The sequence below is a fragment of the Morchella sextelata genome (assembly GCF_020137385.1).
Source record: "Morchella sextelata strain SCLS chromosome Unknown scls_22, whole genome shotgun sequence".
NCBI classification, from domain to species: Eukaryota; Fungi; Ascomycota; class Pezizomycetes; order Pezizales; family Morchellaceae; genus Morchella; species Morchella sextelata.
Window position 1 is genome coordinate 416268 of NW_025408637.1, and position 17613 is coordinate 433880.

General features: G+C 47.4%; 3 protein-coding genes across 3 annotated transcripts; all 3 read left to right on the plus strand.

Moving 5' to 3' along the window:
* Positions 1 to 341: 341 nt before the first annotated feature.
* Positions 342 to 5184, plus strand: H6S33_007049 (uncharacterized protein; the record flags this gene model as incomplete). Its single annotated transcript, XM_044838684.1, has 7 exons — positions 342 to 799; positions 862 to 875; positions 937 to 1903; positions 1995 to 2421; positions 2503 to 2877; positions 2928 to 3761; positions 3835 to 5184. The coding sequence occupies 7 exons, from the start codon at positions 342 to 344 to the stop codon at positions 5182 to 5184; spliced, it is 4425 nt and encodes a 1474-aa protein (XP_044689213.1).
* A 1103-nt stretch (positions 5185 to 6287) lies between these two features.
* H6S33_007050 (uncharacterized protein) lies at positions 6288 to 7492 on the plus strand (the record flags this gene model as incomplete). The annotated part of the gene is made up of 5 exons (XM_044838685.1): positions 6288 to 6320; positions 6390 to 6809; positions 6948 to 7136; positions 7185 to 7415; positions 7478 to 7492. 5 exons carry the CDS (start codon positions 6288 to 6290, stop codon positions 7490 to 7492), a joined length of 888 nt encoding a protein of 295 aa, XP_044689214.1.
* Positions 7493 to 13365: 5873 nt separating this feature from the next.
* On the plus strand, positions 13366 to 16989 carry H6S33_007051 (uncharacterized protein; the record flags this gene model as incomplete). The annotated part of the gene is made up of 9 exons (XM_044838686.1): positions 13366 to 13657; positions 13711 to 15187; positions 15274 to 15960; positions 16030 to 16330; positions 16395 to 16482; positions 16532 to 16633; positions 16690 to 16736; positions 16795 to 16830; positions 16882 to 16989. 9 exons carry the CDS (start codon positions 13366 to 13368, stop codon positions 16987 to 16989), a joined length of 3138 nt encoding a protein of 1045 aa, XP_044689215.1.
* Between the last annotated feature and the right edge of the window lie 624 nt (positions 16990 to 17613).

A 17613-nucleotide genomic window follows, 5' to 3' on the forward strand; every position in this document is an offset into this window, starting at 1 on the left:
TCGGGTCGGCGTGCGATAAGTCTTGTACTTCAAAGCAATATAAGTTTCTTCTTCTTCTTCTGCATTCTACTTGCTCGCTAAGGCTCGCAAAGAACTCCCTGATAACAAACCTCGCTTCAAAAACATTTTATTTTATTCCCTTCGGTTTACCCTGGTATACCATACCAGGTTGAGCCACTTTGTCCCCGATCGTACGGTCGCGTTTGTTGTTCCTAGCGAAAGAAACACCACGAAAACTGGCTTCTAGCGAAGAATTCTCCAGCCTTGACCTCCCAAAGGGAAGGAAAAGAAACCTATCCGAAACATCACTCTACGCCGCCAGAAGAACTGGACATTCAGTAATGTCGCAGCAAGCTTCGCTCCAGTCCTTTTTTACCCAGTCTTCCCAGCAAGGGACAGCCCCCTCGCAGAACAAGAACACCCAGGTTCCCGACCCAACCTCATCTGGAGCCCAGGAACAGGAATTTTCCTCGACCTTTGCAACAGAATCCGACTACAACGACCCCTACCAACCGAGAGTGGACTACCTCTACCCGAGCATTGTCCCCCAGGACACTCACACCCAGACGGACCTGAACTATATCACCTGGGCTATTAGACATACCACCAGCCGGATCTGCCCGCCCTCCGACAGGATTGAAATCCTCGAAGAGCAAACAACTACACTCCGGAGAACAGTGGATACACTGAAACATCAGATCGAGGCGCAGACAAACATGATCACCAATATGCATTCGGCGATCCACGCGCTCCTCAATAAACAACCACAACCGCAGCAACCGCAGCAACCGCAACAGCAGTAACAACAGTAACAACAGCGAAAACCACAACAACCGCAAGGACAGAGAATGCTCCCTCCAGCGGTCCCACAAACAGTTCCCCAAGCAGCGCCACAGGCAGCTCCTCATGCCCCCCCACCCGCACCCCCCCAATAAGCCCCACCTCGTGGATGGAAGGCAGGCACCTGGGCCGCCGTGGCCTCGGCACCCGGTCCCGCTCAAGGAAACTTCCAGGTCATCGAGAGGAAAAAGAAGTCTGCAAAGCCAAAAGCGGACCCCCTCTTCAAACCAGAGTACACCAAAATCAACAGAGAAATCATTGTTGAAACCACAGCCCCATCCGATGTCAACCCCTCCGAAATCAGGACCCTAGTCAATGCAAGAATTCAGGACGAATCCTGCCATTTCATCTCGGCAAGAAGAACACCCAAGGACAACTTCATCCTGGAAACAAAATTCATTACCCCGGCAACAAAGGCAATGGAATATGCCAAAGAAATTGAGGAGGCTCTCCTCACCCTACAGGTACCGGTCGCCGTCATCCGTGCAAACTCCAAATGGTCAAAGTTCCTCCTCCATGGAATCCCCACAACGGTCGGGGAAGGCATCGAGGCGGGGCAATTGGTAGCATCAGAAATCAGAAGCAACTACGCAGAGAACTTCCAACTTGCCCAGGTTCCCCGCTGGATCTCCAGAGCAGAAACTCGAATGGAGAAAACCCACTCATCAATGGTCATCGCGCTCCCAGGACAAATTACGATGGAAACACTAGGAGTCAAATTTCTATCTCTCTTTAACCGAAGCTGCCATATCGAGGCCTTCCTTCCAACCTTCCCGGACACCCAGTGTGCGAAGTGCCTCGAATACGGCCACCGCCAAGAGAAATGTAAGAACAATGGGAAATGCGGCCACTGCGCCGGAGACCACCTCACCAGTTTCCACCCATGTAATGAATGCCAGAGAGGATACAGATGCACCCACACCCCTATCAGATGCCTGAACTGTAAAGGAGCTCATAAGGCCTCTGACCCAGTATGCCCCGAGAGGGCCAAACGCCGTTTCCTCAACAAAGGGAAGGAAAATGCCCCACCCGCTCAAGACCCACCGGCCGCACCCGTTCAAGAGTTGCTTCCAATAGTTCAAGTACCAGCCACCGCCCCAGTCGGAGCCACACCCGTTCTCGAAGATGACCAACCCATGACAAATAATGCTTAGGCCCCGAACCACCGCGCTTGCACACCAACTCAATTGTGCACGGAGCCAACTTATTACCAAGGCGGCGGTAGAAGAAGCGGAAACGGACTCTAGTATTTATTTCCTATTATTACAAGAACCATGGACCTCAGCAGAGGGATACCCACCAGAATCAAATCTTTTTTATATTTTCACAGCCAGCAATAACAACACAAAATGTGCAACATACGTCCGCAAACATGCCAACCTCAAACCAAAACACCACTATACATACGATAATTTTATAGTATCGATCACGGTGGAAATCCAGAACAAGAAAACCCAAATCCTAAACATATACTCCCCAGGCCGGAGTGGCCCCTTCGCACAAGTCGCAAGTACAATCCAAACCCTTGACAATTGTCTAGTTATGGGAGACTTCAACTGCCACCATCAAATGTGGTACGGAGTAAATTCACATGAATACAGAAACAACATTCAAGCAGACCGCCTCAATGGGGCACGACTGAAACGATGGATAACCTGACAGAAACTGACCCTCCTGAACGAACCAGGCGTCTTTACGCATTTCCCCAGAGACAGAGGGAAAAGGCCCACAATCATCGACCTTACATTTGTAAAAGGCCCAACACTTGACCACAACCTACGATGGAGCACTGAACCCTACGGAGCGGGCTCAGACCATGGGAGAACCTCTGTCCATTTACACTTGGAAAAACCACCATTTGTACCAAGACGAATGTGGCGACAAATAGACTGGAAGCTATTGGATAACCAAATATCAAATCTTTCCCTCCCTGCAGAGGCATGGGAAACCAAGGAACATACGGAACAAACGGTCGAATTCTTCCTAGAACTGGTTAAGTCAACAATCAATATAGTAACGCCACTCTCGAAGGAAGGGGTAAGAGCCAACTCTTGGTGGTCAGACGAAATGAAACAAATGAAGGCAAGGGTAAACCCGGCAGAAAGGAAGGCGAGAAATACAAGGAAACTCAACCACGTGGAGGAGCACCGGAAGGCATGCAGAGAATGGACAGTCATGATCCGGAACGAAAAGCGGACCAGCGGGAAAAGACGATGAACGAAGCGAAAGGTAGTGAGGTCTGGAGAATCCAAAATGTAGGAAGGAGGAGAGACACAATCATACCAACCATACAAGGTGAAGAAACGTTTGCGGGGAAATGCCAAGCTCTAAGAGCCCAACTCTTCCCCACAAAATGGACGTCCCCCGACCACCCCCCCCTAAATATTAGACCCCCCTCTTTTGACCTTCGTGATACTTTCAACATAGTCACCCCCGAGGAACTCAAGAAAGCAATTGACTCCTGCCCAGTGCACTCAGCGACCGGCCCGGATGGCATTCCCTATACCTTTATCAAAGCAATAATCAAAGCAAACACAACTCTGATCCTAGACATGTTCTCCGCCATGCTTCGGCACGGAGTACATCCAGCGGAATGGAAAATAGCAAAATGCATCCCGATCCCGAAACCCGGCAAAGCAAACTATCACGAAGCAAAAGCCTACCGGCCCATCTCCCTTCTACAATGCTTCAGCAAAATCCTGGAGAAAATAGTGGCTCAAAGACTCTGCACCTCTGGAGAAATCCTAGGTACACTCACCCCGAATCAATTTGGGGGGAGACCAACCATCTCAGCAATCGATGCCCTCCTAAGAACCCTAACACCAATACAACAAAACCTACTACTGAAAAACAGCACCGGAGTCGCCCGGCGGGACAGACCAGCGATCCTAACCAATGATATCCAGGGAGCATTTAACTGTGTAGACCACCTACTCCTCGCAGAAATCATGCACCAGCAAAAAATTCCCCACCTATCTGACAGAATGGTGCAAGGAATTCAACACCGGCAGAAAACTACAATTCCAATTCAACCATGAGCTAGAGGAACCACAGCCCTACCAATCTGGAGTACCGCAAGGCAGCCCCATGTCCCCGGTACTATTTATGATCTATGCTGGAGTAATCCTGGACCCAACAAGCAGCCCGAAAGAGATGGACACTACATACATCGATGATGATGTGCTGGTGCAAATATCCAAAACACCAGGCTTCATAATCAAAAGAATGGAGGAACGTATGAGAGAGAGACTAATGAAAGCCGAGCCACTCCAAATCAAATACGATCCGGATAAATCTGACCTGATCTTCTTCTGCCCTACCACATCATCCATACAACAACCACGACTTCCAGTCAAAATCAACAACACCACTACATACCCCAAGGAGAGGCTGAAATATATAGGAGTCTGGATAGATCCGACCCTCTCTTTCCGGCCCCATATCGAAGCAGCAATCGCAAAAGGCCTTAAAGCCCTCCACCCAATCCGGAACACTGCCCGCATGCCAGTCATAACAGTTAAGACAATCCACCACCTAATAACACAAGGCTTCCTTCCAAGTCTGCTCTACAGATCCGAGGCTTGGTGGACTGGCGCAGACCACATTATAAGATCCCACGAACCACTATACAATGAAGCTGCCCGGGTCATCACCGGCCTACCACGATGGACCAAGAGAGCTAAACTCCTCCGAGAAGCAGGCCTACCCCCCCTAGAACACCTTCTGACATATCGTTCAAGAAAGTACGGAACTAGAATACTCTGCACCAACGCAACCCACCCCAATAACGAATCCCTGATCGAGCTGCTCCCATACAGAGAGGCAAATATCAAAGGGACAGGCCTACACCGAATCGCCTCCCTCTTACTTCCATATCAAACCCCCGGAAACATGAGAGACAAGTGGAACCAAAACAAACTATTACGCGACCACCTGTTAGAAGAATGGAATACACAACCAATACCTAACTACCACCATCGGGGGGAATTCCCCCCCCCTCCCAAGATTGCGAAACTTACCCTCATAGAAGCAAAAAAGATATTTCGAATCCGACGCCAAACCACCCGAATTGACAAACATGCAGCACATACAGACCCCGAACCATGCCAGTGTGGTATGGAAAACTCAGCGAAACATAGACTCATGGAATCCCCAGCGTGGGCTCGAATCCGTGCCCCCCTAATAGAGAAAATCCCCGGAGCGATAACCTGGGAAAACTGGATGTTTACAAACCTGAAAACGGACCTAACCCTACAATTTGCAAAGAAATCTCAACTCTCGAAATGGTACGAGTCGGTGGAGGCGGAGGCAGACCTGGAAGAGGGGACGGAAGAAAATGATTAGGGATGGGATTAGGAAGGATAATTTCCTTTTACCTTTTATTTTTGGTTTTATTTTTGTTTTTGGTTTTGATGGATCCAGCACCCGAGTCCGCTGAGATATGTTATTTCTCCTTGTCATTGGGTTTTTCCTGGTCGTGCGTTGTCCTTGAATTTCCTTGCCTTTGTTCGTCTTCGTTTGGCTCTCGTTTTGTTCTTGTTTGTTCGTGTTCGTTGCTTTCCTTTTCTCTTTGGTTCGGTTTTGTTTAGGCGGTTGGTTTGGCGTGCGATAAGTCTTGTACTTCAAAGCAATATAAGTTTCTTCTTCTTCTGTATTCTATTCCACGAATATTACTTTTGTTCTACGCTACGTCATAGGGCTCATCTTGGATCTCCGATCAGGATTGAACCATCCCATAGTCCATAGTCACGAACATCTTCTACTACGTTCTCACCTCGGTTGTATTCCTTGGCACTATAGTCTCTCGTCCATAGACCCACGTTATAATGAATCCCAACGGTGCTCGACCACCTCCACACCATTTTTTTATCGAGATGTAGTGAAAGCGGCAGCCTATCTTATCAGACAGCCTTGCTTCTCAGAGAATACAGTGTAGTCTCCAAAAATCGAAAGAAATGGCGAGGTGCAGAGGATATATAATGAGATACATACTGGAGAATGGTGGTGAGAGACGCAGGTGAGCCCTTTTCCGACATTTTACCTCCTTCGCTTATCACTAAAGGAGAAATCGCCGACCTGTGACACCATTATCCCGTTGTTGATCTCTTCAGATGAGACACAACTAACCAATTTCTCTGGACACAAAAAGGCATGACCGATATATCTCACGATAGAAAACATCTATGCGAGGACGAGGAACAGACCGAGCATGCATGCAAACGTCCTCTTAGCGCTTCTATGCATCTCCGCCAAGATGTCTGGGGATAGAAAAAGATACGAAGCATTGCGGAGAAGGAGCAACCGGATATTGAGAGAGATCTTTGAGCTATTATTAACCCACTGAGGGAGGTAGGCAGTGAGGGAGCCGAGATGGATTGCAGCGATTGGTTTGTCAGAGATGCTTTCTCATCCTATGTGCCTGGATCGTGGACCACAAAGAGAACATGATGCTCAACAATATCACCGGGAATCGCTGCCCTGTCAGTGAAGCAGATAAATGTACATTTGGAAAGTACATTATGCGACCTGCACTGACCCGGGAGACCTAGAGATATTGGGACCTCCATCGAAGGTTTACGGAAGAAGAGGCAGGAGCAGAGGAGGAATTGAAGGCTAGTGGCATAAAGCAGGCAAGAGGCGTCCTCTGGAATACCCCCTTCATCGACCCTATGCAACTTCCCAAACCGGATATCCTACATGTCCTGTACTTGGGGTTATTCAAGCATATGATGGACTGGTTGATGGCATTCCTCAAGAAGCATAAACGAAAGGACGAATTTGATACTATCTGGGCCCGCATTCCATCTTACCTGTATTTCAACGCCATGAATAAGCCCTATAGTCAGGTCTCCCAATGGCAGGGAAAAGAGATGCATAACTTGGTAAAGATCCTTTTACCAACCCTAGTAGTCTCTTTACGTCGCCCGACTGCCAAACAGCGTCCCGTCTTTAATAATTCGATTAGATGTGTTCGACACCTTGTTGATTTTACACTAATGGCTCAATATCGAAGCCAGATAATAGAGACGTGAGAGTTTTTAGAGAGGTATCTCATGGGCCTTCAAAGGGAAAAGGACATCTTCTTGGAGTTTTGAGGAGGTAAAAAGCTTAATCAAGAGGCGAGGATAGTCGGCAGCCAGCTGTGGAGAGAAGTACAAGACACAATAGCTAATGAAGAGGAGCCTTCCACTGCCAAAAAGAGGCGCTTAGAGGACGCTGAACTTCTGGCAATAGATTCTCAGGTTTTGGAATTCACAGGAGACAGATCGGATTTCAATTTTCCGAAAATGCAAATGGTAATTCACTTCCACAATCATATCATAAAATACAGTAACATACTCCAGTTTTCCACCGAGCTTGGCGAGCCCAGCCACAAGGCTATGAAAGTGGGACACAAGCGGTTGAATAAGGTAGATGCTTCAGAGCAGATACTCACCCATATTGTGACAGCTGAGAGTTTCGCAATGGCGGAACTCAACCAGTTGGAAGAACAAAAGAAGGACACAATATGTCGGCCAGCGGACGACTTACGGCATTTAGGGTCCTTGATGCGGAGAGATATTGCTAATACTGCGGTAAAAATCTCCGAGTTTTGCAATATACCAGATCTATCCTTACTTCTGACAATGTACTTTAGATGAATATCGCATAATATAAACGAAACTCTTCTCCCAAAGTACCCGGCGCAGCACTATCGACTTTTAAACGTGGCTGTAGTTAACTTTTAGAATGAGACTGAAAAGGAGATATAGATGATCCGGACCTCCGGTACCAAGTTGTGGAGATCGTCCAAGCAACCGGGGAACGATAGTATATGGGTTTGGACGGGGGACGAAAGACGTTATTCGTCTCTTTAGGGACAAATGCTAGCGATTCTTAGATGTCTGATAAAGGTACGGATACCTGAGTCGGTATCCGACTCTGAAAAGTAGTGTACCTCTCGGATCGCTATCGTGGAATTAATGACCACAGAAAGAAGAGGTGAAATACAAGAGCCACATGGGCTGGTAATCGTCTGACAGATGACGGAGCGGAACCTCCGATGTATTAGTATAAAAAATATATCATGGCGGATGCAGTTAGTACGTGAGAGTGTCAATAGCGATAACCGGTGGTTTGTGAATAGTAGAATAGATATCAAGAATTTCAATCTTGTATGCTAGAACGTATTTTATTTTTGTACCATAGATATAGGTAAGTCAGGCGGACGAATAACGTCGGTTGGAGGACGCCAAAGGGCTGAAATGTAACCTTAGTGATATCATAATAGACATTCGCAAATTCTTTAATGTGACCGTGAAGTTCATATTAATACAAAATTTTTGAATAAGTACTCGACAATAGTATTTTTACAGATGAGCTATGGATGTGATATTTAGATTACACAGAGTACGAATGAGGACGATATTTGGCTCCGGTTGCCATATCGCTCATATGAGCTAGATTAGTACCGGATTAGCGTGAGTCAAAAGCCAATTACAAATCAGTGCTTGATTTTTTGCTGATGGTCGGGGTGTAGGTGGGAGCCTCATTGGCTAATAAATCAAATCATTTGAGCACTCTGCAGCCGCACCTGCAAGAAAGAGCCTCCTCGCCCTTGGCAGAAAACAAATTTTCAGAACACTCAGGAGTACTTTGGTAGCATCGTGAAACTTCAATGAAATAGTCTTCCCCTTCTTGAAGCAAGTGGTACAGCTCCTCCACCAACTTCGATAAACATCTTCGAACTACACATCCATTTAAAGTAGATGAATGGCTGAGAAACCAGTTTTTACTCCTGGAGCGTGATCAAGAGATACCCGATGACACTCACGATGGCTCGGAAGGCATTCACGATTCCTATTCAGATACCCATGATGACTCGAATAGTTCGGAGACCAACAGTATCAATTATCATGACCAAGATCCTGATAATAATTCAGATCTGGAATCCGAATCAAATTTTATGATGAAAGAGGCAGATGGAGATGCAAATAGGCATGGGGCAGCGACAACGATTTATGAGGGTGCTGGGGTGCATCCCTACCACACGGAGGACTACATCAAATGCTCACAAAACCTTTCACAATACCTGTTATACCCATTCAACTCAGCATATGAATTTGGAATGACACATTATTTCATACTATCAAAGGCCTCACAAGGAAATATCCACAACTTCTTTCTACATGCTCTGTCAAGCAGTGGCAAAGGCTCCTACAGGACTGGGCGAGGTTTAATAAAGAGGTTGGAGAAAATGAATAACATATTGAGAAAGGCGAGCTGGCATCATTCGGAGTTGGATATTGGGGGAGAGAAAACCGTTACTATTACTGGGATCCAATAGTAATTGTGCGATATCTTCTATGCCAACGGACCTTTCAGGAGTTATTGGTGTACGCACCAGTGGTAGACCATAATGAATCTGGCGAGAGAATGTACGGGGAAATACATATAGGAGCTTGGTGGTGGGAGATGCAGGTCCGGTAATCCTCACAAGTGCTGTATGAGCAGTCGCTAATGCTTTCTGGACAGAATACCTTAGCGGAGGGTTCGACTCTGGTACCAATTATATTCACGTCAGATGGCACACATTTGACAAATTTTAGTGGGGACAAGAATACCTGGCCAATATATCTTACCATCGGGAACATCAAATCATCGGTCTGGAGTAAGCCCACTAGGCATTCGTTAATTCTCCTAGGGCTACTGCTAGTCCCACCTAAGCTCGGGAAGAATTCACTGGCTAATTTCAATTTACGACATCAGAGTCAAATGGCCCTGCATCGTGCCCTGGGGGAGATCTTTCAGAGCATTCAGGAATGCTTTGAGGAAGGAGAGCTACTCGCATGCACCGATGAGTACGAACGTCTATACTTTCTGGTATTGTCGGGTTGAATTACTGATCAACCTGAGCATATAAACTTACAAAATATTAGTATTAGTTCTTGCCCAAGATGCGAGTTGGAATTCAACAGTTTTGGGAGCACCCTCTGGAGCCTTATGTATGATGACGAGTATTACCAGGACAGGGTAAGCTATTCAGGGAGAATCTGCGAAACCTCGGACCGGTGGAATACCTTGTCACGAGATCAGTGAAGATACTCTTCAATGCTTTCTGGGATATGCTGAGGGTTGATCCATACGATATTAATAAACCGGACATTCAGTACAATATCTACTTAGGAATGTTGAAGAATATGATGGAGTGGGTTCAGGCTTTCTTGAAGAAGGACAATCAATTGGAGCAATTTGACAAGGCTTGGGCCTCGATTGCACCTCACCCTGGACTGGCAGTACCGAACAAGACATACCCTGCCACAACCCAATGGGAAGGTGAGGAGATGAGAAATCTGGGGCAGGCCGTTCTTGAAGTACTTGTGGCTGCTTTGAGAAACACGGGGGTGGCTGTCAGGGGCGACCTTGCAAAGATATTGATATGTGTACGAGGCTCAATTGACTCCCACTTAATAGAGCAGTATGGGAGTCATACGACGAGTACATTGAATTATAGGGAGAGCTATCTCGAGGATTTCAATAGGTGCAAGGATATCTTTTTAGAATTCCAGGCGTATAAGAGGACGGTTAACGAATCGAGAAATCAGACATAAGCCTTAAATTGCCTCAGGCTCTCAGAGTGCTCAGGGAGGCTTGAAGGAGATTCGCGAGATTTGATAAAGGTCTCACTTCAACTTCATCAAATTGCACCTGTTATCGCACTATCGGGAACACGTCGAGCGTTATGGGAGCATTCCCCAATACTACACCGACATCAGCGAACTCGCTCATTTACGTCAGATAAAAGATGCATACGGAGCAACCAACAAGGTTGATACCGGAATGCAGATACTGTACTATGAGGGGCGGTGGTTGGCATTAAATATTCGAATTCTGAATTTGAACGACATTATTGGAGCTCCTGATAGCACTCAGGAAATCCTTTGGAGCCATTGAGATAACCTGAAGGAGTTACTTCAGATTTATAAAATAGAATACTGAAAAAAAACTCCAAATGAACAATCCATAGTAGAAAGAGGGTTGCCTCTAAAGCGTCTTTGCAACCCTTCCACGAAATCGGAAAAACTTTTCAATATTGCGGATGGACTGCAAATAAGCTATGCCACGTTATATCGCCTGATAAAGGAGTATGCAGAGGATGCGGAATGCTCTCAAATCTTTGCTGGAAGCTCTCAGAGCATTTTAGAGCGCTGGATGGAGATGTTCATATGTTTGCAGGTTCCGATATCAATCATCCAAAGACATAAGGTGTACGAGGTTTACAGTATTAGGTGTACGGGAAACGCGGCTTTTAGGAAAGGGGAAATAAGAAAAGATTGGGTATAGGTGTTGGTAGCATCCTCAGAGGAGTGGGGAGTGTTTCGGGAACGCTTACTAGGACGTTCGGAGGCTTTGTTCAAGCTGCGGGACAGTGGGAGGTGAGCACATAGACTATGTATAGTGGAGCTACTCAAGGCAAAGGATCGTGGTATTACTGATAGCTCACATGGGCTCCTGAAGGTTTGTAGGAGGAGGAGGAAGAGGATGTGGGTCGTTAATATTCGAAGTATATTGGGAATAGCCTATTTGTCTGAGGTGGAGAGTGGTAATTAGTTGGTAAATACTAGGATAGACTTGCTTATATAGAATCAATTTAGTTGAATGGTTGTAAAACTGTGAGCGTATTCATGAGTGCTCTAGGAACCTTAGACCCAATTGGACCCCCTAATTCAAAATTCGTGTCGTTTTGCTATGAATGCGGATTCAAATAAGGAAGTAAAGTTTCGGCCGCTCAGTATCTGAGTCTGACTATCCAGCAAGCTCACTCCAGGAGGGCATGACAGTCCATATTTGCTGCTTATGTATGGATATTGAGCTTTTCAGATGAGCCGTACCATGGCTTCGACCTCAATTCTAATTATGCCTTTCACGAATCGACAGAAATATACACTTCCATCAATAGTTGACTAGTTGTCACCAATATACAGGACAGTGCTCGTATCAATATCCCGGGACTAACCAAACAGCGGCATTGAGGATACTCAGGTTGGATATTACTTGAGGGACTGTTACCTTCCTATGCTTTGAGGACGATGTATTAATCCAAACGGGGCAAAGTGAGAGTTGTCTCATTTTGAGTGGGTATGACGAATACCTCAGCTCTGTGAGCATCGGTGAACACTCTGGGAGTGCTCTCAGAAGCATTCTGGTGAGCTTTTATGGGAGCATTTTCGTGAGCATTCGCGGTGCCATGAGAAACTTCGTCGTGCCATAAGAAACTTCGCCATGCCATGAGAAACTTCGCCGTGCCATGAGAGCATTTGTCGTGCCGTGAGAGCATTGGGAAGTACTTGTGTGGTACTACTGATGTTATCAAAAGAAGCAAAAGTTCCATATGTGCTGTAGGCGGGGTCACTCCATTATAGCTTCTCCGGGGGGGTAGGTAATGTCATGACCGCCTAGGCGAGCAGAGCTTTGGGGAGTCCCCTCCGGACGTGAAACATGTCTCCTAGCAGTGCTGCATGATTAGGTGCTCCTGGGGCGGAGCCGGACGCGAGCGGTGTACACTGGCAGTGCCAGATGCGGTAGGCGATCGAGGCACGGAACGCCCCTCAGGATGAAGGGGCTACGCTCTGGGTAATATGGGAGCTTCCTGATGTATCCAACAATTACTCCCTCGTACTTTCCGGCTCATCTCCGATACATATAAATGCCCACCAGCCATAGATGACCACTTTCCGTAGTATAATTAATGCTCTCATATCAAGTCAATACCAGGTAGGCAGTGTCATTCATGTTATGATGCGCACACTCTTAAAGGTGATACGGCGGTATCTGGAAGTGGAACAATCTTGGCTGCAAGGTGAACTTTAAAGCCAATGAGAGTGCTTATTCCTAGCCACTTTGCTGCATTCCTGCCGCAGTTTACTTTTCAGGGGGTATAAATGGGTATAATACTGTTCCACTTCGCTCAGTCTTGGTGCATTTCACATACAAAAATGCTGAATCTCAAGCTCTAATAACTTCACAACCAGAATAGATATCAAAAATCTGAACGATGGAACTAAACTTCATAACTAGTACTTCATTTCCATTGTTCGGATTTTTTTTAACGTTTTTCTACCTTTAAGACTGGGCGCACCATATAACCTTTGATGTGTCGTGCTTACTAACCCACCCCTGTGCTTTCAGCCAATCAAATGCTCAAACGTTTCAGAAAACCATAATCCAGTACATAGTGGATAGTAGAAGACATAACTGTCTCTCAGGGCGTTCCATCACTTATTACCTATCGCTGTACATAGAGTAGTCGTTTGCACCTTACCCCCACCAAGCCTTTCCGTCAATCCCGTCAATCACATTGAATTATCTATCGCTTCATCTGATTAAGTTTGTCAAATCTCAGAAGTCAACCCCCTCCGCCCCCCCCCCCCCCAAAAAAAAAGAAAGAAAAAAAACCCAACCCAACCCAACCAAACCAAACCAAACGTTACCTCCCCAGTATCTATCTCCTGTCACGCTACGTATTCACGAATGCCATCATCACAGATGTCTTCCCCGGAAACACCACGCATTGCTAGTTGCCTCATCACTGCATGCACCACCCACATTCGCAAGCTTTCCAGGCTCTCCGATAAAGGCAAGAAATATCACTACCGAGCACCGCTTTGTCACGAGTTTGGGCGTTTCTTCCTGTGGACGCAGGGGTTCGACAAGTTACCCCCCGCCGAGGGTAATATACTAGATGAGGTACTGGAGGAGGCTACATATCTTAAGAAGGCCACGATCCTACTTCTTGCGTCTTTCGCTAGCTGTCTGCTCGATGTCACACTTTCGAAAGGTATGCTTGTGCTCCAAATCCATGATGACGGCTAGCGTTGACATCCCTTGCAGTTGGAGACGACCACACTCGCACGCTTCTCCGGCGTTCCCTTGACGAGGTGGATAACGCGTACCCGCACTTGGAGGGCAGAATAGAACGTGAGTGGGAAACGCAGGATGCTTCGATTGGGGAGTTGCGCGAGTGTATTGATGCTCTTTTTGACGTACTGCCGACCCTTGACAATGTGCTGGAGGATATGCAGGGGGGTGTGACGCTAGTTCCCAATCCGGTGGAACTGATCACCACAGGAATGGACCCTCTTTGGACAGGCGATGATGCCGCTCTACAGGAAGTGCCGCCGGCATTAGGGCTGATACCGGATATACTAGAGATGCTCCAGGTTGAGCACTCGGAATTGGTGGGGGGAGAAACTTCGGCCCCGGAGGAGGGGCAGGGGAATGTGACGCCAGTGCCCAATCCGGTGGAACCGCTCATCACAGGAGTTAGCCCTCTCCAGGCAGATGATGATACCGCTCTACAGGAGGTGCCGCCGGCATTAGGAGAGATACCGGATGTACTAGAGGTGCTCCAGGTTGAGCACTCGGAACTGGTGGGGGGAGATATTTCGGACCTGGAGGAGAAGCAGGGGGATGTGACACCGGTGCCCGATCCGGTGGAACCGCTCATCACAGGAGTTAGCCCTCTCCAGGCAGATGATGATACCGCTCTACAGGAGGTGCCGCCGGCATTAGGAGAGATACCGGATGTACTAGAGGTGCTCCAGGTTGAGCACTCGGAATTGCTGGGAGGACATACTTCGGCAGGGGGTGCCTCAGTCGCGATGGCAGGCTCTGAGGTGGGAGGAGCGTTGTCCGGCAGTGAGAACCACATATCGCTAGCTGAGGAGAGAGAGCACCAGGAGCTATTGAAGTTTATCCTGGAGGAACGACCAGCATCCCCCATCCCTATTACCGGTATGCACTGGGAGATATACCGACAGTATATCAGGGACAAGTTCCCGCAAGCCATTAAGGAGCTAGATATCGAAGAGTTTGCAAAAGGGAATGCCCAGTGTTATGATTCACTGACACGCAGAGGATCGGATGAGGACGGGGGTGTGCTGGGGGAGGGTGGCGAGGACGAGCATAAAGAGTTGGGGGAGAAGGAGTTGGGGGAGAAGGGGTTGGAGGAGGAGGAGATCGAGGGGGAAGAGACAGGTCTAGCCTCCAAAGGTGTCCCCAAAATCTTCGTAGATTCAGGTCTCGGGAGCTCCGCTCCGCCCCCCACTGGCCAGGCTCGCTCGATCCACCCCCATCCAGTACAATCTAATATGTTGGTCCCTTCGGGAATCCCGGCCTCAGGCACATACCTCAAGTTTCCTCCTTCCGTCTCAGCTGTCTCATATTCTACCATCTGCTCGACATCTTCTGAACCAAACAATAGACGTCTCCTTCCACGAGTTCCACTTCATTCCGTGGGATCCGCAGGTTTCGAGTGCACATTTTGCGGGCTTATGCAGCGCCCAACTACCCAAGGCCATAGGTGGAGGTGAGCCCAAAAACCTATACCCATTACCTCCGCCATATCTTCCAGATCAAACACTCAAGAGTTCTAACTACAAATGTCATTATCAGAAAACATGTTTTCGCTGATCTCGCGCCATATATGTGTATACGCTCGCGCTGCCCGAGCGCGGATAAGTTCTACACCAAGAAGAGAGATTGGGTCGCGCACGACAGCCAGTGCATAAGAGATGGGCGCGAGGGCGCCGAAGTAACCACCACGGAGACGTGTCCGTTCTGCCTAAAGGAGTTTGGCGGAGATACGGGACGGTTCTATAGCCATGTTGCACACCACATGGAGGATATACGACTGTTCGCGCTCCCGCCTGCCGTTCGGGAGTATGAGGTCGGAGAGGACGAGGATACCTCGAGGACGGGGAGCAGCGAGTATGCGGAGAACTCTGGGGCTGACAGGGGTCCAATTGGAAGTTATATCGCGAAGAATAAGGTGATTGATGCCTCGGCTACGAGGCAGTGGGCTGTGCAAGCCCATGGAGAACCTCCCGGCGGGTATCAAGCCAAAATGCCTGGACACATTACGGCGGCCGAATGCCTCAAGAGGTTCCAAGCTTTTATCAAGTACGAGAAGAAGGGGCTAGATGTGTTCTACGGGGGCACCGAAGGCGAAGAGAAACTCAAGGAATGTGCAAGTAAGGCGGAAGTGATGCTTAAAGCGCTACTGGAAAAGGGGTGCACGGGCGAGATAGCAAAGGATTTATCAACGCTTGTGCTTTTTGACGTGGTCATGTTAATAGGCGAGTAACCACACCCAGCAAATGAATTTAAATACGATGGCTAAAAATAAATGTCGCGTGATTCAGATGACAGTTCATCTATGATCCTTGAAGAAAACGGCGAACGGATCAAGACACTCCAGAATACGATGAATGCAATAACCGACGTCTATGACCTTGCTAATGACGACGGTATCTTATCTGTGCAGTTTTTGAATAGTGCGAAAGGGAAGAGAAATATTACCGGGAAGCGCGTTCAAACGGTTCTCAACAATCACTGCTTTCAAGGTCTCACCATGATAGGAAAGATGTTAGAAAAGCGGGTCCTAAACCAATTTGTATTCAAGAGTCCGATGAAGAAGCCGCTCCTGGTCATAATCATCACGGGTGGAGAGGTAAGCCTCCTGAACAGAGGTTCAATCTTAATTTCCCGAAACAGGAAATCTAATAGACTTTCAGATCGAAGGAGAGAAGCAAGGGCTATTAAGAATGGTTTTAAATACTTGCGCTAAGAAATGCGAGCGTGATAGCCAGCGTGGTCGGGATGGTGAGCAGAATACAATAAGTCGAGGTTTCTTCGCTGATAGGCCGCGTAGCTGTCGCATTTCAGTTCTCGCGTGTTGGTAACGACGAAGGTGCAGAAGAACTTCTGAAAACATTGGACGATGATTACTGGTACCATGTGAACTGCCTGCCAGGTACCCAGAATCCAGACATATCTTCGGTTGTCTGCTGAGGCTAATATCGTTTTTAGTGGGGGGAAGGCTCGAGAACATCACTGGCTCTCAGAAATGGATTGTGGTAACTACTGCTTATTCTTCTATCTATATCTCCATGTCTAACATGAATCTCTGTCTAGCTACGTGAACTGCTTTTGGGGGCATTGATGAAAGCTGTGAGTTCTAGCTCCTTGCATGTATTTGAGCCCCCTAATAAATATTTTCAGGTACACGATGACGACGGGGAGTACGAGGTGAACGGAGATAAAGTTTATGACGAGGACGAAGATGACGAGGACGAAGATGTCGAGGACGAAGAAGATGACGAAGACTAGGAGGTGGTAGAAGACTAGAACGAGCCACGGGGGCTGGGTAGCTACAGAGCTGGGAAAATATCACTTTTTAAGTGTAATTCTCATGGGTTTTATGTAAGTTCGGGACTGGGCCGAAAGGTGATCGTTGGGTCATCCTATATGTCGTGTAGGATAAATGGCGGCTCTTAGTATATATTCCGGGCCACCGGCGAATGCCTCGAATTCGCGAATGGGCTACTAGCCTCATACATCTATGGCTAGACCAGTCTATTCGCGAATAGACTGGGGAAAACGTAGTCTTAGTAGAATAAATATTGATCGCAAACAACTAATAATTGATTTAGATCAATGTCTAATAAACCCCGCAGGCTCAGGGGATCTCTGCAACCTCCAGCAACCTCAAAAATCTCAAGGAGGGGAAAAAGCAAGCTGTAGTCAGAAATTGGTACCTCCGTAACGCCTAGTAACAGCCAGCGATGTCCTTAAGAACTCGGTCAGCATCCTTCCTATAATCGATCTCCATTAGAGCCCTGAAAATTCAATTGGCCGTGTCCAAACTGTTGGAGAATAGTTTTGAAAACGATATTTTACTACAATTTAAGCAGTCCATTCGTCAATCGACCAGTGCTGTCACAGACATTGTAT